Source organism: Callospermophilus lateralis, chromosome 15, assembly GCF_048772815.1.
Source record: "Callospermophilus lateralis isolate mCalLat2 chromosome 15, mCalLat2.hap1, whole genome shotgun sequence".
In the NCBI taxonomy this organism is placed as follows: domain Eukaryota; kingdom Metazoa; phylum Chordata; class Mammalia; order Rodentia; family Sciuridae; genus Callospermophilus; species Callospermophilus lateralis.
The window spans coordinates 28,003,281-28,024,626 of record NC_135319.1 but is presented as its reverse complement, the minus strand read 5'-3'; the positions used below and the strand labels follow the sequence as shown (position 1 = coordinate 28,024,626).

The 21,346-nt window shown below is 30.9% G+C and overlaps 1 protein-coding gene across 16 annotated transcripts in view; it reads left to right on the top strand.

Moving 5' to 3' along the window:
- Pcdh15 (protocadherin related 15) overlaps nt 1–21,346 on the top strand; it is a 702,462-nt gene that overhangs the window by 674,701 nt on the left and 6,415 nt on the right. For 4 of the 16 annotated variants that reach the window (XM_076835185.1, XM_076835187.1, XM_076835181.1 and 1 more), the window contains 5 exons: nt 3,906–4,124; nt 6,281–6,289; nt 7,316–7,468; nt 9,857–9,862; nt 11,524–13,003. In XM_076835185.1, coding sequence (XP_076691300.1) covers nt 3,906–4,124; nt 6,281–6,289; nt 7,316–7,468; nt 9,857–9,862; nt 11,524–13,003 — 1,867 coding nt within the window. Of the gene's footprint in view, nt 1–3,905; nt 4,125–6,280; nt 6,290–7,315; nt 7,469–9,856; nt 9,863–11,523; nt 13,004–14,741; nt 14,808–16,762; nt 16,782–18,564; nt 18,604–21,346 lie in introns of those variants that run through there. The other 12 variants (XM_076835194.1, XM_076835195.1, XM_076835189.1 and 9 more) reach the window with 7 other exon arrangements.

Here is a 21,346-nt window from a genome sequence, read left to right as displayed (position 1 = left end):
TTTAAATAGAAATCTTTAGCATTCCCATTAGATTATTTTTTTAATAGTTTCAACATTGTGTAGAATCTCTCCATGTTCACGTATACTTTCCACTTTCTCCTGAATTCTATTGTGTATTCTTCAGAGTAGTATCCAAGTTCCTTTCTGGTATTTCCAATATCTAGGTTATCTGTGTCTGGTTCTCTTATTTTCTTTCTTACTTGACTAGTGTGCTTCTTTTCTTTTATAGTCTATTTGTGTTTTATTTGGTTGATTACCAGATATGTAAAACAGTAAGAACTAATGGGGAGTTTATGTCAATACATGAAAACATCCCCTTTTCTGTTGAGTAAATTTATTCAGGAGTTATGTTTTGGAACAGTCATTACCTTCAGTGTGTTACAAAGTTCACATTTTCTCCTGGTGGAATGTGATTGCCACAATTTTAGAATAGAGAATAGTGCTGGGGTGTTCTCCTACTCCTTCCTCAACCCTTCCCTGCTAATGGTCCCTGCAGTCCTCTGCCATGGAGAGGGTCCTCCCCTCCCTCTTTTCTCTCTAGCAGTATTATGCTGCTCTTCCATGTGGATTGGTTCTAATCTTAATCCAAGGATGGGTGTGGGATGGGGGTTCCTTTGATTATCATCTATAAAAACCAGATAGGTTTCAGAAAAGACATCCTCATTGCCTTATGTTGCAGTATGAAAATTTAAGTTATGAATATATGTACTTTCAAAACCAAAATTGAATTAGCTGGGCCATTATTTCTTATATTTGAAGACTAATCTAGCTAATCCTTATGTAGCTGTGTTCAGACGTTGGAGTGGTGTTTTTCAGATTTTGCCCTCTCCAATTTATGACAGCCACACCTTGCATTGGATACGTTTTTGTTTTTTTTTTGCCAAGTGTGAGTCCTTTGTATTTCCCCAACCAGCATGAAACCTCTACTTTGTACTGTTTCAGAGGATACTAGGTCCAGGGGACCTACTGTTCCTCTTTTACGTATAGTCAATTTTGGTTTACCCAAAAGTAAAACGTACACCTTCACCTGAGCTCTAGGGAAGGGGATAATTTACGCGTGTGAGATCATTTCTGGGAAATGGCCTCGTGTTTCTGCCCATGCCACAGCTTTAACTGATTCTTTCTTTCCTGTTCTTGCACCTTGAATGAAATTTTTCTCTTGTCTATTATCTTGTTCCTAATCTCTCTTTGTGTACATCCATGGAAAAGAGTTTCAGAGGGAGTAAAAATGCCTCTTTATTTGTGGGTTTCTGTTGCTTTAATCTTACAGTGAATATACACGTACTAGTTTATCAAAATATTAGCTTATTTTTTTCTCATTTGCTTTTATGGCTTTATAAAATACATCTCATTTGCCTGATAAAATTCCAAAGAGAAATAAAACAAAATTCACCATGTTGTAAGAAAAAAAATGTTTTGACTCAAAAATATTTAACTAGTCAAACTGCTCTAAATGTACAAAAAGTAGATCAGTAGTCTAGATAAGGGTTCAAAGGGGAACACCTGTATGAATAAGAAATCTTCTTACATGGTTTGAACAAGAGTCCAATAAATTGAGATCTATCAAATCAATTCCATTTGAAAGGGGCAGATTATCCCTGCAAGTAATGATCATCTTCTGGTTCTAATCTTTCCCAGTTTAAAAAATATATTTCTTGTGATTCAATTCTTAATCTATACTTCATTGAGAATATATTTCTTTATCTGATAAAAAATCAAATAAAATGATTAAAACTTTACTATATTGTTCTACATGTAAAAATCATCTAGGAAAATTGTTATAAAGGGTTTGGTTTTCATCTATAAATACCAGATATGTTTTTAAAAGGCATCCTAATTGTATTATATTGCAGTATGAAAATTTAAGTTAAGAAAGTAAGTCGCTTTAAAACCAAAATTGAATTATCTGGGCCATTAGGTTTCTTAAATTGGAAGACTAATAAGCTACCTATTGGAATTCATCTTATACCAAGCATCTTGTTTTCATATATGAAAGTTCTGAACGGGGTTTTAAATAAATTTAAAATTTGCATGGTCATGCTGAAAATTAGAACAAATAGTTTCAAAAAGGCATAAATACACTGTAAAAGTGCAAAAGCATGACATTTGGCTATTTTTAAATTTGATACAAGAGAAAATTATGTGTGTTCTGGGGAATTGTGGATGGTTTCCTATAATGTACGGTATGTTGCTTAAATCAAGTTAAACGTACCTATCTTCTTAAACGTATCATTTCCTTATAGTGAAAATATTCAGAATCCTTTCTTCAAGCTTTTTGAAATATAAAGTTCATAATATTTATGGTCATCCTATTATGCAAGAGATAATTAGAATATTTTACTTGTGCCTGACGCCAGGGGGCACTCCTATAATCCCAGCCTCTTGGGAGGCTGAGGCAGGAGGATCAAGAGTTCACAGCCAGTCTGAGCAAAAGCAAGATGATAAGCAACTCAGTGACACTCTGTCTCTAAATATAACACAAAATACGGATAGGGGTAAGGCTCAGTGGTCAACCGTTTACTCATTTTCTCACCTTTCTGCTCTCCCTAGCCTTTGGTAACTACCATTATATCTTGATGATAAAATTTAGAGCCATTTAAAGCTTTTTTTTTTCACAAGTCTTTATGTTTTCCATGATTTTCAACTTAGGATGGTATTTTTGTATTAGTAAACACAATTTTAAAATATTTTTAATCTTTTATGCTTTATAATCAAAATGTTATAACAACATTTTTAATTAAAAAAAGATTTTTTAGTATACCTAGATCTTTTTTTTTTTTCACTTTCTTTTTTTTTATTGGTTGTTCAAAACATTACAAAGCTCTTGACATATCACATTTCATACATTAGATTCAAGATATTAGCAGTGAGTACAGTTGCTTTGCATCACAGAGCCATGTGTAATTTTCTTTTTCTTGAAATATTTCATTTTTTCCAATTTTTAATATTAAAACATTTGACTTTAAATAAAAAATCCTAAAGAATTAAGAATAAATTAAACATCTTGTGGTTCTGTGGTATTAAGAATATAAGTGTACTTATTTTAACATTTATAAAAGACTATAAAGAAGTTACCCAGGAATTTTGAAAAAATACACTGCCTACTAATCATAGTATAAAATATATAACCAAATAATAAGATTAAGTGATAATTATTCCTTGATGCTCCTCAACAGTGTAATACTTATAGTTAGCATAGTGTTATTTAGAGGAAACATTTTCAAGAATAATTGGATTAACTTGGCCACTATTTCTTGTCTTCCTGACTACAATAATTTCTACCTGTATTATTGATTTAATCTTTTTTTTTCCCAGGCAGAAAAAATTTTTGTTCATGTTCTTCCTATAAAACATTGTTTCACTTTGAGGTTTGAGAATGTTGGCATTTAAGATGATGTGGTAGAAAACATTTATTGTGAATCTCAAGATTTAGGTTGGAGTCTCAGACTTATTTCCATAATGGTGTCAGAATCTGGACTGTAGTCCATCAGTATTGTGTGTCTTCAAGATTATCTTGAAGACACAAGAGAAAATGAATGAATATAATTTTAAACAGTGCTATCTACTTTGGAATATTATATTATACTCCATCTGAATACCTTAATGATGTCAATTATTTCGATGTTGGAGGTTTAGTGATATTGAAATTAAGGGACATTATCATTAACAGCATTGATTTATACAGATATATACTTAACTCTTCTTTATTGCTGATTCTTCTTATACATTAAGTGATAATTATTCCTTGATTCTCCTCCACAATGTAATACCTTTATTATTCATAACACTCTGACTCAGTTTGTTTTAAAATTAAAGATAATAAAATATTTTATAGTATTATTTCATTTTAAAATGGGCCTTTCTTTTCTAATGTCATTAATTTTACTATTTATCTAATCATAAAGGTTTTTGGATGGCAAGCTGCTTGATATCAATAAAGATTTTCAACCATATTATGGGGAAGGAGGGCGCATTCTGCAGATTCGGACTCCAGAGGCAGTGACCAGCATTAAAAAGCGAGGAGAAAGTTTAGGATACACAGAAGGGGCTCTGTTGGCTCTGGCCTTCATCATCATCCTCTGCTGTATTCCTGCCATCTTGGTGGTCTTAGTCAGCTACAGACAGTAAGTATTCAAGGACACTAAACATGGATTGTTCTTTGAAGACCTATAGAAAATCATCTCTTGTAATGTGGCTTTGTAGTTGAAAAATATTGGTAATTCAACCATTCTGGGATTGCTTTATCTTTTTTGAACCAAATCACCTTCCTCAAAAGGAAAACATTACAAGCTTTCCACAGCTTCTCATATACAGCTCAAGGTCCCTGTGCTCCTAATATAATCTCATTCAGTAGGAGGATTAGCTTATTTCCTGTGGTTTTATTCATTCTTTGGATTAAATCCCTCCTGAGAGAAGCTCATAGGTATCCTAGAGAATAAACAATATAATGCTATATCCATATACCCACTTTACAAAGTTCCAAAGAAAGGTATGAAACCTCACTATATTTCCATAATAGGTTTCCATCCATATGGCTAAATTTACTGCCATGCAGATGATCATAGTGTTAACAAAATCATAATAAAATCATAGCATATCACATGTGATTCTCCATGTGGTTTCTTCCTTCCTTGATCTAAGCTGTCTTATAATAGCTGGTAACATGTTTTGACTGAGTAGAGCCTTAATTTTCCTTTTCCTACAGTGAAACTCTTCCATTTATAATATCTGTGCTTAAAAAGTTATTTGACCCTTCAAAATAATCAAGTAATTATTACTATTTTAAATGTATATAGTTAAGGCACACTAGCAATATCCTTGATTTGATATCAATATCCTTGATTTGATATCAGAAACTTTGTGACAGATGCATACACATTTTAAATATATCTTTACTGAAAAAAAAAATAGAAAGCTGGTCAAGAAGTTAGGTAACTCTGAGGGTGCTACAAAGAGAAAATAAATAACAGACATCATGAATTATATAAATTACTTGATGTAACAAGTAGTAAGAAATAGTAGTAGAGCTGTTATTAATTATGAAAAAGTAAACTCTCAAACACTGAAAACTTCTTTCTGAAGTGAGTATGGTAAGGTGATTTCAACCTGAAGTTGGAAAATTATGATCTACATGAAGATATTAGAGGAATATTTTCATCACAAAAACAATGTGAAGTTGCCAACATAACATTTAGGTTGATATATTGGAGCTTAATATATCCTTAATATATCAATCAATATACTAAATCTGAAAGTATGAACAAATGATACTAGGAAAATTATTTTAGATTATTAAGCCACTAATCCAATATTCATTTTCAAGTTTATTCTGTATTGTTAGTTATCCCTTTTCATCCATATGTTTCCCAAAGGAGCAATTTTATATCCTGATTGGAAAGAAAATTAGTGAGAAAAGTTTTGACACGCAATACAGTGATCAAAACTGAAGCATTCATATGATATTACCAGCAGTCTGAAATTTAAAAAAAAATTAAGATGCTTATACTTAAATTTTTTATAGATGACTATTTAATTCTCTTTTTATCTCAATAATCAGCTAATTATCTTACACATTTATTTCAGTTATTACTTTTTTGTAGATTAACAGAATCATACAAAATGAGTTTTGCTCTGCTGATATATCAAAGAAAAATTCTAACATTTAAAGACCTAATGTTTGTACCTTCAAATTTTGCCTGTAAATAAGAGAAAAATGGCTATCTATTCTTTTATATTATGATGTGTCTTTGAAATTTGCTAGGTATAAAAAAAGTACAAAGCAAATAGGATGAAAATTGTCATGAATTTGTTACTCTGCAGTTCCACCTTCCAATTTCAGCTTCAGCTTCAAAGTAAGGCCAAGAGTGTAATCAGCGCTTCCTGTAAGACTCACTTCATTCCTTTAATTTTCTTCAAGCTGAGTGAACCAACAAGTCAATTAGAAAGACCAGATCATCTTCAATTTTTCATTTCTGTTAGAATTGAAATTCACATCACTGTGTTTTAATCCAGTTTTTCCTATTGCATTTAGCTCATTTATTTATTTTCCTGTAATGAATGTTTTAGCCCCTTTTATAACTATAATGGTAATAATGAAGTGCTCCCCACTTTCGCTTTTTGAATTGAAATCCTTAGTCTCCCTACTATGTCATTAACAGTCACTATGAGTTTAGCCAGTAAATTATTCGTGATTTAGAATAAGTCATATATTAAAATATTATGAGCACAATATCTCTAATGTAGTTTTCTCTTTTTTCTTACTCATTGCTTTCCCAAACAGGTTTAAAGTGTAAGTATAATTATGGATATTTTGCACATGATTTTATGTAATAGAAAAATAGAAACCATATATCATGTTGATCAAGTGGCCATCCTGTTCAAAACTATGTACTAAATATTTGACTGTTATATAATAGTTGTGAACTCTTTGGTTTGATATATATGGAATTGAGCTGATTTAGAATTGGATATAACCGAAGTAAATATGAAGTAGAATGTTCTAATCATTTGTACCCTTTAGCAATATGTGCCCATAATAATCAAAAACAGTGATCCATCTCTAACACAAGAATCACAAGTATTCCTAGGAATGAAAAAAAAAAATACAACATCTAACCAACTCTCCCTTCTGTATGTGCACACCTCACAGCCTCTGTGAAGTAATGTCAAAAGTATTTAAACAGTTTTCTCAAAATAGATGAAAAATAAAGGAAAAAATCTTTTATATGACTCATTTAATGAAGAGATCCATTAAACTTTTAATTATGCAATACAATTATAAAATTATTTTTAAATTTTTAATGGACATATAAAATTGTACATATTGATGGCGTTCCATTTATTGTTTTTATATATACATATACTGTGTAATGTTGAATTCAGGGTAAGCTTATCTGTATCTTCAAACATATATAGTTTCTTTGTGTAAAAACATTAAAAATCCTTTTTTTTTCCCTAGTTTTTCAAAATATACACTGCATTAGTGTTATCTCTGGTCATCCTACTATGCAATCATACAATACTACAACTTATTTCCTTTAGCTGTAATTTTAAAATTATTACTTAATTTATCTTGCAAGTACTCCTATTAATTTTCCCCCTTCTTCAAGGAGCAAATATTTTAAAGAACTGAGGGACAATTGTATGTAAGCAATATTTATGAGGATGCTTCTGTCACAGTATCATGAGTTCAGATAATTATGTAAAATATTATAAGTGGGCTCCTCTGTAAACTGAACTTCATTATTAAGATAGCTTGCTAAAAAGCATATGATTTCTAAAAAGAATTTTACAAAACAATCTTACTTTACCCAAGACGGCAAGCTGAATGCACCAAGACAGCACGAATTCAATCTGCACTACCTGCAGCAAAGCCAGCAGCACCAGCCCCGGCTCCAATGGCAGCGCCTCCACCACCCCCACCACCTCCAGGGGCACATCTCTATGAAGAACTTGGAGACAGCGCAATGTAAGTAGCCTTTCAGAAACTGAGAAATATTGTTGGATACGGAGTGGTGTGTTTAATTCTAAACAGATAAAGAAATGCATTTTCAGTCTATTAGACCGTTAATTTCATTTTTATATATAAACAGAAAAAAAAAAGTTCAGAACCAAAGTTTAAAAGTAATAGCAAAAGAAAAAAAATCTAAGAGAAAAGTAGTACTTGAGAAAACAATTATAAATTTATACCTAGGATATTAATATTATATGGACTCTCTCAGATGTCATGGTCATACAGACATCACCCCCTAAAAAAATCATAGATTCTGGAAAAAAAAAAGTTTTACACATAAGATGAAAAATCAAACAACCCTAAAACAGTAATTCCTTATTTGGGATCAAAACCAAACCCCCATTTTGTAATTGAAACTAAATTCTATAGTTTAAAATCATAGCCTTTTTTATAGGACAGTATTTGGTGCCATTATATAATATACTACTTAAGATCTGCATGAAATGAATCCATGTATTAAATGTCCAACTACATACAGAAAATACTTTTCATTATATTATTCTTACTTTTATTTCATTGAGTAACTGTAGAATGGTCATCACCAGATTAACATATATTCAAGAGTATTCTGGGCTTCCTAATCTTGCAACAAAGATTGTTTAGTACTAGTGATTTTATAAGTAATATTGGCACAATCTTTTTTAAAAGTTTCACATAATAGTCACATCTCACCTTTTTGCAAAAACTTTGGCAGAAAATCTGTGACAATGCGTGTTGAAATACAGGCGGATTGCTATGGTTGCTCAATGTTTCTCCTACACTATTTAGAATCTCCAACCAGTATTAAGTTATATCTTTAAAAGAGACAACTTGGTGTTAAAAGACTTAAAAGCTGTATCTGTCAAATGATTCTATTCATATAATCTGATTTTTTTGGTGATGTTTAACTTGTTTATATTTTTAAAATTCAAGAGTAATTCTTTGTAACCTTCTATAAAACTACCAAGCATATTTATAAATTTTTGCATACAGCTAAATTAAATTCAGAAGCCCTTTTATTAACTAGAATTTGGTCAAGTAGAGGGACTGAAACATATTTCTATATTTGTAGCATTTACTAGTAGGAGTAAAGCAAGCCTTAAAAATATTGGAATTCACCTGTTAATTAGAAAAATGGTTTAAGCAGAGGTATTACTATTTGTTTGCTATATTAATAATTTTATGCTAGATTCTATCTAGTTTCAGTAATGTTAAAATAGTTATTAATGCTATTTTGACTAAAACTAAATTTAAAATTGTGTTTAATATGTGACATTCTATCTCTAAAATAATAATACAGTATGGGATATTTGCTTCAAATACATGTTTTCACTGTTTTTCGTAAGTTGAAAATGAGGGTCTTTTTTTGAACTACTGGTGAATATAGGAATTGAGCCAATATGATTTGATTCTCTTCAATCTCTTTAACCACCTCTGCCAGCAACAACTTTAGAAAGAAAAAAAAAGCAGTATGTGTAAAGTTAAGTGTGTTTCTATATGATAAGAATGAATGGTATGTGTGAATTTTAACAAAGACAGGCATCTGAATTCAAAGTAGTTTCAAAATGGTGATTTGCAGGAAGCCACATTTGTGAACTATTTTTACTAGAAAAATTATAATAGATTTAGTAAAATATTTTGTAGTTATATGCGTTAAAATATTTTAAGTTCTTTGTATTTAATTATCTTTAGAAAATGTTTAACTTATCTATTCCAAAACTTTAATAGGAATTCTAATGATAGGGTACTATAAAATAAACTGGATCCAAGTGAATTATTTGAAATCATTTTAAAAAATAAAAAATAATCAACTTATTTTGTAAATATCTTCAATAAGTAATCAATATCTTCACATAGTTTAAATATTTGTTCTATAATAGTCATCATGGTACTTCTATGGTACATCATGGTACTTCACTTTCTCCCAAACAAAATGTATCTTCTTTATAAATCAGTGTGCATTAACCTATTTGTTAGAGTTAAGGCATAGCAATTTGTAGTCTCATTTAAAATTTCTATTTTAGGATAATAATTATTCATGTTTCATTAAGGTCAATTATATATATATATATATATATATATATATATATATATATATATATATATATATAATACATTGCTGGATATATTTTTGTGATAAAACATCCAAATAAATACTATGTGATTTTATTTAGGACATTATTAAATATCATTCTTAATAAACACACAGAAACTTTAAAAACTCATGAATTTTTTTCTTGAATATAAGTATTAAATGTTTAAAGAAATTCCTGTTAGTATTATTATAATCATCTCAAATTAATTATAGTTAAAACTTTCTTTTTTCTATCACATGTTTTCTCTTTCTCACCTGTGGATACATAGGCATAAGTAAGTAAATAATATCATTCTAATACAAGGGCATTAGAAAATAGATGTGATAGAATAGATTAAATGGTATTTTACTATAACTACAGTAATCGTCATCTTTTACCACAGAATCATTTTCTTTTAAAAGAAAAACTTTATCTTCCACATCCAATTTACTTTTGGTGTCTTGAAATGCCTGAGCTTAAAACCAATATTCCCAGTGACAACCCTGGCTTTCAAGTTATCCTGTTTTTAATAGAATACAAAAATATTTATAGATTCCCTTAAATTATAAATTATGTGATATCATTATTTAGATCATTTTGTCCAAGAGAGAGAAAATCAAGACTAGATGTCCACAAAAGCAATGACCAAGTAATGTGCAGTTAAATGAATTTTGACATACTTTAAAAATGTCTCTCCAAGATCAGAAAAGATAAAAGTGTTGGCTGCCAGATTATTCCAAACTGTCAGCACTTTCTGAATCACTCAGATGGGACTGAAACACTAGGTCCATCACTTAGCATTTTTTTTTTATAACTTGTGTATTTTTGCCACATGACATGTTAACAACTTTAGCTTTATACATCATTTTATTGCATAAACTATTACCCTGATTTTTCAATGTGGCTATTTAGTTCTTATTCAAAATAACCACCCTTTTATTTCCATTTTTAATGGAATGTAAATATTAAACAATTACTAAAATAAATTTGGTATTGTTTGCACTGGAGAGTAAACCCTAATTAGAGACAAATTTAAACTCCATTACCCAAACTTTCTGGAGGAAGGGTCCCCAAGCTTTCAATAGAGGCACTTAATTTGTGTTCTTTGGCTTTTCCAAATTTGTTTATATCTCAAAGCTACCTATGATTCACCATTTACAGAGGAGCAAATCTTCAACGACATTAAAGCCATATAATTTTAACGTAAATATTCTCAATAAGGGAAGTCTTTTTTAAAAATTAAGTGAAAGAAATTCCAGCAGCTCCTCAGCCAATTGGCATTATTTATGTTTTAAAATTAAGTTAAAATTTAAACAGGAAGATCATCTCTTCAGGATTATAGCATAAATTCAAATGTGATTTTGAATTTTGTGAGAAGTCTCCCTTTGTGTTTGTGGACTGTTAATTCTCATAATCTGAAAAATAAAATACCTCTTTCTGTATTCTTTTGCAAAATTTCTCAGATCAGAGTACTTTTAGCTCTAGGCCAGAATTATTGAGATGAAGGATAGTGGAGATATACTGATTCAGATACAGCCAAGGATCTTTTATGAATAACTGTCAGTTCTGAGCATCCTCAAGCAAGGCCAAGGATACAGAATCAAAGGCCAAGTTGCTTGTCTTTAATTTGGAGCATTGTGATTTATACATGAGTGAACTGTTATGTGAAGACCTGGATACTTTGCTGTATCAAACTAACTGGGGCGGGGGAAAAAAAGCAGTCTAGAGACTGACACATCTTTTTTAATAACTTTTTTTACGCTACTCCCAACTCTCAAGATTTTACTGCCTTATCTTTTTGAGAATAGGAATTTGAAAGTAATGTTTTGCTTCAGTAAATTAGTGTTGTTTGGCATTTTATATTTTGAAGTAATAATGACAACCATAAAAACATCTTTCTCATGAAAGCTGTCACAAATTGTTTCCTTACATTTCATTATCTTCTTTTCTTTCAAGTCTTTTCCTTCTCTACCATTTTCAACAAAGCAGGGGAAATAACTCACTCTCAGAAGACAGGACAAATCAGCAAGTTGTGATGCCCTTTTCTTCCAATACCATTGAGGCTCACAAGCCAGCTCATGTAGATGGATCACTTAAAAACAACCAACAGAAGTCTCCAAGAAAATTCACATTTCTATCCGATAAGGACGGCTTAAGTACTTATAACCCCCTTTATAAGGAAAAGATAGGTCCAATATCAACACATTCAGACATTTCCTTGAGAACAGATTTTGAAGACCCATTTTTAGTGGAAACACAAGTCAAGAGTCAGTCCCTGAGGGGCCCAAGAGAAAAGATTGAGAGAATGTGGAACCAGCCAGTCAGCTTACCTAGGAGACTGATGCGGAAGGTTCCAAACAGACCAGAAACCATAGATCTGATGCAATGGCAGAACACCTGGCAAAAAGCTGAAAATAAAAGCAATGGAAGCTACTCCAACAAAAATGGTAGTAGTAATCCATTGTTCACAACCGAAGATACATATCTGACTGAGAGAGAAGAAATAAGGCAAGGTGAGCCACTGGCTATGAAAGAAACAGAACAATTGAAATCTCTAGCTTCAGACTCTTCATTTTCTTCTTCTTGGTCTCACCTCTCTTTCTCCACTTTGCCAACTATTTCAAGAAGTGTGGAACTCAAATTAGAGTCTGATGTTATCACTTCTCCTACTGAATGCTCTTTGGAACTTTCTCCTGCAAGGTCTTGCGTTTCAAATTCTTCAGTCTTTAAGAGACAAACACCCCCGTGTATGTTGGATATTGAAACCAAAAGGAACGTTTTGGAAAATCTTTCCCATCCATGTAACATCTCTGTCTTGTCTCCTTCCCCTCCTTCTCCTCCACCTCTTCCTCCTCCTCCTCCTCCTGCTCCTTCTCTTGTCCTAACTCCCTTTTCTTTTTCCTTTCCTCCTCCTCCTCCTCCTCCTCCTTGTAGTCCTCCTCCTCTTCCAACTCTTCCTCGTTCTGTTCCTACTGTTTCTCCCCCTGCTTCTTTTTCTCTACCCCCCTTTCCTCCTCTACCTCCACCACCTCCTCCTCTTTCATGTCCACGGCCTCCTTCAGCTTCAGCTCTATCCACAGAGGGTGTTTGTATACCAGATATTAAATGCACTACATATATAACTCCTGTCAAGGAAATCAAAGCTGCTACAATGCACCTATCCACATCAAAATCAGTGTGTAAGACAGACCCTCAAAAAGAACCAAAAGGCATCCTCAAACATATTAAAAACTTAGCAGAACTTGAAAAATCAATAGCTAACATGTACAGTCAAATACAAAAGAACCGTCCACCCACAAACATCTCAAAACTTCAAACTTCTTGCACTTCAGAGATAACAAATATGGGAATCACATCTGAACAAAACCAGGAGAATTCAAACAATACCGTGGAGGGAATTGAAAAACAATCGCACAGTCAATCTACTGCACTGTAATGTTGATTTTCCTATTTTAACTGTGCATCTTTTGTTGATCATAACTTCAAGTTGAACATCAAATTTGAACATCAAAGAAGATTCTACTGTTTTACCCCAAACTCAATGCAATGATGTTTTTTCCCATAGTTTTAAATTAAAAGATTATTAACTTCATCACTACTAACTCATGTAGTAGATTTACCTTAATTTTCTTAACTACAAAGTAGCATTATTTGTCCTACATTTATTTGAAAAGTAAGTAATTTTAATCTGTTTTTGATGGGGAGATACGGGCATGAAAGTTAGATGGGTATCCTCACAAAAAGGATTGTTTATTATGTTGATGCTTTCATTTTACTTTTTGATCATTGTTTCATATGAATGTTCCAGGAAAAGATAGCCTATTAAACATAAGCTAAAAGTCATAACATATATTCTGTTTTTCTTTTTTTGTTTTGTTCTCTTGAAGCCTATGTATTTGGTAGGAAGAAATACTTCCAAAGTAATATGCTATGTACTTAGAAATGTAGGGGATGACAGGCTTAGGTGTTTCAAAATAAACCCCAGGTGCTATAATATGTAGTCATCTGTTTTCTTTTAACAACATCCTTTACTCTGGCTTGCTTTTGTCTTACTAGTATGCTCATAAATTTGATAAATCTTTTACTTTTTTCAATTGCTGTCTTATTTATTTCTCATTGTGCATTCCCTTCTCTTCTTTATAATGCAAATAAATCTTGAGATGCTGACTTTTGTAAGACATTTCATTGTTCCCACAAGTGTTTAAAGTGCTATTTAATTTTGCTCTGTCACATTATTATATCATCTCTTTAATTATAATTTTAAAGATTGTCCTTCAAAGAAAATATTTATGTCCAGTTTAATAAATGAAATAATATTAAATACAAAATCAAGAGGTATTATATTTGGTGAACTATCATCAGTTTTATCTAGGCCTTTTGCTCCTTGTTTTCAGCAAGAAGATAAAAATTTATACTATGGGAATAAATTTCTTTAGTTCAAATAGTTGTTAATATCTTAGAGCTCTATTCTTGTTAAATTCCTAAAACATTAGTTAAACTAAGGAAAATCTTCCTAAATTCTTCACTGAGCATATTTTACCCCAATTTCATATTTATACATGCATATACATATTATTATATACAATGATATATATGCATGTCTGTATATGTGTATATAATGTATAGTATGTGACCATCAAGTAATTGCTTTGTTTTGCTCATAAAACATGTGGAATGAATTTCATCTAGTGGAAATCCCTATTTTTGAATGGAAGTACAATTATTGTTTTATCTCTGGAATTTTAATATTTTAGAAGATATGTCTGCCCAGAGAAAGGTACATTTGCAAATTAGCTCTATATGTATGTTCCAAGAAACAACAGAAATATTGCAAATAATCTATGATTGTTATCATAGATTCTCTTATTTCTTTGAAATAACAGAAACTTCCATTCAAGTTAAGCTTATAGTTAATTAAGTATATTCACATAGTTTGAGGGGCCTACATTTTGCCATCTTAAAGATTTGTTCATCCCTGATATGATCTGACATTTCTTTGAGAATTTGATCTGGCATTACTAATTAACAAGGTTATATTTTTTAAAAAAAATCTGTAAGTTTAATTATTTTCATTAGCTCATCTGCTTCAGATTCTTTTCATCCGAAACAAGAATAATTTCTTGCTCGGGGTTCTTGAACCTGATTTTTTTCTCTCTTTCACTGAAAAACTTCAGTTGGAGTTTTTGTTGGCAGCTGGTCATATGCATGAGAACTTGTGCTAGTTGGCGGACTCTGACAAGGTATTTTTCACAATTGTGTTAGCATTTAATGTGAGTGTGTGTATTTTTAAGCTAATTTATATAACTTTTTGTGAAACTTAGAATTCCTTGATAATGAAATTTCTAACTAGTGACCAACAAAATATTATAACAAATTCAAATAATATTCTTGTGTAAGTACCTAAGCATTATTAAATTGTTATATTGCCTTTTTCTATAATATTTTAATATTTGTGTAATCTAAATTATTTAATATTTTATGCTTTTCATAGGAAACATTCATTCTGTTTTATACTTAATAGTCTTTCATTGTATTTGGAGTTCTCTGGGTTCCTCATAAACATCATTTAAAATATCTTCTGTAATATGAGACCTATAAATATTATTTGAATATACAAGCTCAATAACCTAATCTCTACAACCTGACAACCAGTCTCTAAAAATGGAATATTTTTATACTATATTTGTTGAGATCTAATTAACACATAAGGAGCTATTAGATATCTTATTTAAAATACATATCATTGAATATATGCTAAAATCAAAATGCATCAATATTATATTACTGATTTTATAACTATCAATAGTCATTGTTTGAAAGCATGCAGGGAATTATAAACATTGACTCTATTTTGTAACACTTTTATTTCTTCCTTTGAGCTAAACCAGGCCATATAAATGACCACCTGAAAGGCAACAAAAAGATTAATGAAAACACTATTTTTTATGTCCATTATTTATGGAAAACATTGATAATGAATAGAAATTGAAATACGTAGAAAATAAAGTTTAGTTTTGTTTTTGTATTTTTGTGTGATGCACATGGCTCATTTATTATTATTAAAACCAGACTATGAGTTTTCTCTAATTTTTCTCTAAAAGAAATTGAAAGGCAGTTGAAAATGTCTAAATTTTTAAAAGCATTAGAAGGATGATCATTCCCACAAATATTAGCAGAAACATATAGGCACTCTATAAAATTTACTATAGAACTCTTTAAAAAAGTAGTATTTATAATCTATTGAATTAACTTTATCAACAACGATTTCAGCAAACAGTGTGTTAAAAACTTAAGGTGCTTTCAGTTAAATAGACTTATCTGATGACGACCTTGGAGTCTTTAGAAAATATTTTACAAAGGTTGTTTGGTTGGAATTCCTAATAAATCTTCACTGTAGTAGTATGTTAATTTCATATAATATGTTCAACAGCATCAATTTAATACTTTAGGTTAATCATTCAATTTATAATAAATATAAATTTCTTATAATTACTTACATTCACATTGAATATGCTGTGCCCTTTTTTCTTTCTCAAGTATGGTCAAATACTACACCAATTTGTGGTCCATGAACTTTATTAAGATTTATGCAATAGTGAATATTTGGCTATTATATTTAACATTTTGACTTTATTTCTAATGATGTAATTTACCCTTAAAATGTAGTCAATATTTTGAATTCATTATTCTTACAACTAAGTTGAGATATATATATATATATATATATATATATATATCTTGCCATCATTTGGAAGACAAAACTCTAGTTATGGAGATAATTTTTCATCTTGTGCCCACTACATTCTTCATATATAAAAAACACATCTTTCTCCCACTGAATATTTTTTATATAGATCAAGGCTCATATAGAACAGAGATACATTGGATTATTATTACCCCAATTGATCACAACAGAGTCAAAAATTTGTGTTGCTATACACTATTTAGATAAAATAGTTTTTGTATATTCTGTTGTACATACAAAATGAGGGCTTGGGGTGATAACTGCTTTTAGTAATTCAGGCATGAAACTTTGGTCTTCCTTTCTTGTTCATGCCACAAAATATATTTCCCACTTAGGCAGTGTTTAGTAAAAGTTATCTATTTTACTCAGATTCTTTTAAATGGCCCTTATCTATAATTTAATCTGAAAATCTGTGTGTTTAATTCTTCTTTCTTTATTTCTGCCTTTCAGGAGAGGTTATGCACCAGAGGTAAGGGATTTATGGTGTTATATCAAGATTCCTGGGAGATTATTTGTGTAATAGGCAGGACTAATATACATTGTTCTGAAGCAAGATTATTCTTCTTCAATTCAACCAAAGCATGCAAATAAGCTTTTCTACTTCTTTTCTTTTATAAATGTTGCTTCTCTTCTTTGAGGTTTTAAGACTATGATTCAATGGATAAACAAAGAGCAATTGTTACATTTTCAAGGATAAATTTATTTGTCCTGAATTACAGTTACTCAGTATTGTCATACTCCCTTAAATTCATCTTTCTAATATTATAATCTAATTTAGAAATTATGGGATTGCTTAATGTTTGGTCTTATACCAATCTAAAACTTTTCCTTATCACTATATTGGAATGGAGTTTGACTTATTTATTTTAAATTCTGATTATTAGTACATTTAACTTTTCTTTTTTTTTTTTTTTAAATCTACCCACATTCTGATTCTCCTTTATTTATTTATTTATTTATTTATTTTGAGAGAGACAGAGAGAGAGAGAGAGAGAATTTTTTAATATTTATTTTTTAGTTTTCGGCAGACACAACATCTTTGTTTGTATGTGGTGCTGAGGATCGAACTCGGGCCGCACGCATGCCAGGCGAGCGCACTACCACTTGAGCCACATCCCCAGCCCTACATTTAACTTTTCTACTGCATTACTGTGACCCAGTCTACAGAGAAAATACCTGGCACTTTGATCAATATCATTTGGCTCACTATACTATAATTAATGTTAACAATGAAGTTATTGAGAACCTAGTTAAATTTAACATATAGCTTCTTAGTCAAGAAAAATAAGTATATGACCTAAATGGCTTATACTTTAGGATGCACAAATCCTATATTATGTACAAATCAAGTTGAATGCCTATATGAATATCCGGTTTCAGGCATGATTATAGCATCTCAAACTAAAACTTCCCTCACCTTTAAATGAGTACCATAACTAGACTAACTCACTAACAATTGTATTATAAGATGTCCAATCTTCAATTAAATATTTACTTTATTGTGCATGTCCAACAGATGTTTCATTCATGGAATTATCTCCCAGAATCTTCTACTCACCTTTCCAGTGCTTTCTTTAAGATGTGTGATATAATTATTAAGCCCCTAAGAGTTGATAATCCTAAATTTAAACTTTATGTCTTGGTCTCATCCTGTTAAAGTTTAAATTATCATGAAACTAACAATTTGGGAATGATTTCCCTATTCACAAAAGACTTTGTAAAAAAAAAAACGCCATTAACTTTTGATAAAAAAGTAGAAGGAATGGGTACCATGTCTTGAATATGATCTCAAATACACTACAACTGTGTGTTCTACTGTTCTTCCCAATGAATCTGATTATATTTAATATGACTGGAGAGAAAAAAAAAGGGACAATTTAAAACAAATATAAACTTGTTAAAAATAATTATATCATGCTTAAAGTGCTCTTAGAAGCATAAACAGTTCTTTGTGCTATGAAACTTAAAAAAAATCTTTCTAAATTTTTTTGTTACAGTTATTAAATTTGATGTTAATTAAAACAATTATGAAATTAAACAAATGAATCCTTTATTACTTAGTGTTCCAATATAGAGAATTAGCCAAAATATTATTCAATGTTCTTGATAGCTGTCACATAAATAATGAATCATAATCCCAAAGTAACCAGTTTTAAGCTGTCGCCTTTTTTTCCCCCTCTCTTCTCAACCATAGCCTACTTTTCCCATCTGAATTATTTTCTAAATCTTTTTCTTTTAATTTCCTTTGGCAGCAACAACAACTGCTGAGGCCTTCTCTTCTTAAACCAGAGGTATCAATTTTCATTTTCTTTTCAACCTTACTAAACCTTCACAAATATTTATGTGACTTTAGTACTTTTATGTTCATCTTACATGTAGACAGAGTGGGTGGCTGCCAGTATGGTATAATTTTACAAGAGAGAGAAAAGCTACATTTCCAGAGAAATGCTAAACATATTTGATAACTCAAATTCGATATGTGTAATATCATTCTCTAGAAATTAGGCAAATAATATTGTATTAAAAATAAGCCATCTGGCTGGGGCTGGGGCTCAGTGGTAGTATACTTGCCTGGCAATTGTGAGGCACTGGGTTTGAGTGTCAGCACCACATATAAATAAATAAAGGTCTATAAAAAAACTAAAAAAAAAATTAAAAATAAGCCATCATTGAATGAAGCAATTCATGAGTCTGATCAGTAGTTACCTAAGTATATAGAGATTCAACAGATCCATGCTTGAAATCAGACCTAAATTAGGCAAAATCTAAAGAAAGAATGCTGACATCTGTCCTGATTCAAAATACTGTCTTTGGGCACATGTGTATTGCACAGTGTCTGTGATTTTTTTTTTCCTGTAATGTGAAAAAGATTTTCAAGTTTATATAATAAATTCATATTATTTATATATAATAAGCATGTCTACATATTGCCAAAATTAAAAATAATGTAGTGCTAGTTTAAAATACTTTTCTTTGTGATAGATTTAGTTTTTTACAAGCTCCATTTATAAACATTTTAGTCCTTTTCCTTTAGAACAGAATCCTACCTTTTCTAAAGAGAGGCATTTCTTGCTTAGAATTTAGTCATCATAATCTGGAGACTGGGTGACAGGGATATCCAGGTTTTAAAGATTTTTAACAAAAATTTCCATGAAGAGAAGAATTCCCAGAATATAGAATCAGAAAACTCAAGGTTAAAATCTAAACACCAATTATTAACTGTAAGACCCCTGCAAGATATGCATCCTCCTGAACATCAATTTCATATTCTAAAAAATGTTGGTAGTAATGTCCAATATATTGATATCTAGTCAAGCAATTGGAATGTAGCAGGATGAAATTCAATAAATGATAGTTACAATAGTTGTTTTGATTTACATAGATGTTTATAATAATAAGATCCAAATAAACTTTATATTCTCTGATCAGCAACAAAAATGATTTTTTAAAATAAAATTAAATGATTGATCTACCCATAAAATCATTGTTTGTACATTATTTTGCATGATTTTCTAAAATTCAGTATTTCCCAACTAAAGAGATGCTAAAAGAGACTGCATGGTACATAAAGAGTAGGAGCATTCCATTGAATTTTTAGGTCAATTCAGGGGTCTTACCAGTCACTAGGTCCTTCCCCAGTTTCTTTATTTCCTCTCTTTTCCTCTCTCTGTCTCTTTCCCTTCACTCCCCCCCCCCCCCCCCCCGTTCTTTTTGTTTTTGAAGTACTAGGGATTAAACCCAGTGGCATGAGAATGCTATTACATCTACTGCATCTTTAGTATTTTGTAATTTTTATTTTGAGACAGGGTCTTGCTAAGTTGCCCAGTCTATGCTTGTACTTGGGATCCTCCTACCTCAGCCTTCTGATTCACTGGTGTTAATAGTATGCACCACAGCGCACAGCCCTCTATTTCTTTTTTTAAAATGATGTTTCTCTGCTCTTCATTCATGAGCTGTATAAGTATTCAAAAGGCATAGTTCAAGTCACTCTTTTCTGTTAATTTCTATCCTCTTTTTCCAGCTAAGTCACTACAGAGTGACTGACTGAGTCAAGACTCTCTTGCTGAGTTTCCTGGGCTCCTATGCCAGTCCTGCCTCTGCTTTATTACATTTTCAAAGTAATTGATGCTGGATATATAATGTAGTTAGGAAGAGCTGAGCCTTAATCTCTCTCTAGGAAAAAAAAGAACATGTCCATATATTATTATTAAAATTCCACTTTAAAACCACTTGAAAGTCTTAATCTATGTATATTGCATTAAAGACACATTGGTCAAGAAGTATAAATGTATTGATTCTGAGTCTTATTGCATTTTAAAAGAATGAAAGTATTACATTGTTAGATGACTCAAAAATGTAAGTTTACCATTGTGTTACCTTTATCTTTTTTCAATTTTTTTTAGTTTGAACAACTTAAATCTACACTATTACTTTGTTTTAATTTCTTACTGTTATTTCTTAATCCAATCCCATTTCCTGCTTCTTATTTTTTGTTGCAATTGTTGTTGAAATAAATCCTGTAGCTACAAAGAAGTGCAAATCCTTTCATATGGTTAAATATTAAGAATGCCCAAACACATTCTACCAACTCTCCAGAAGCTCCTTTATGTTGACATCCAGATACTGATTTCCCTTCTCCTAATCACTCAACTGGCTTGTAGCACACACATTAGTCTGTTTTTGAACATACAACTTGAATAATACAGTATGTTTTATGTGTATGTGACCTCTTTTGCTGATCATTCTGTTTGAGAGATTCACCTGTATTGTGGTGTATTTAGCTCATGGACTTTTGAATTGGTTCTGATTTTTTGCTGTCATGAATAATGCATTTTGGTGCACAAGTGTACATAATACTCTTGGGTATATTATTATAAATTGAATTTATTTGAAAGATAGATACATATATTTTACTATTATTGACAAACATTTTCCCAAGGGTTTTACCAATTTATCATCTCTCTAGAATTGTATAAAGGTCCCAGTTATCCCATGTTCCTCCCAACACATAGTATTGCTTATTATTTGAAATTT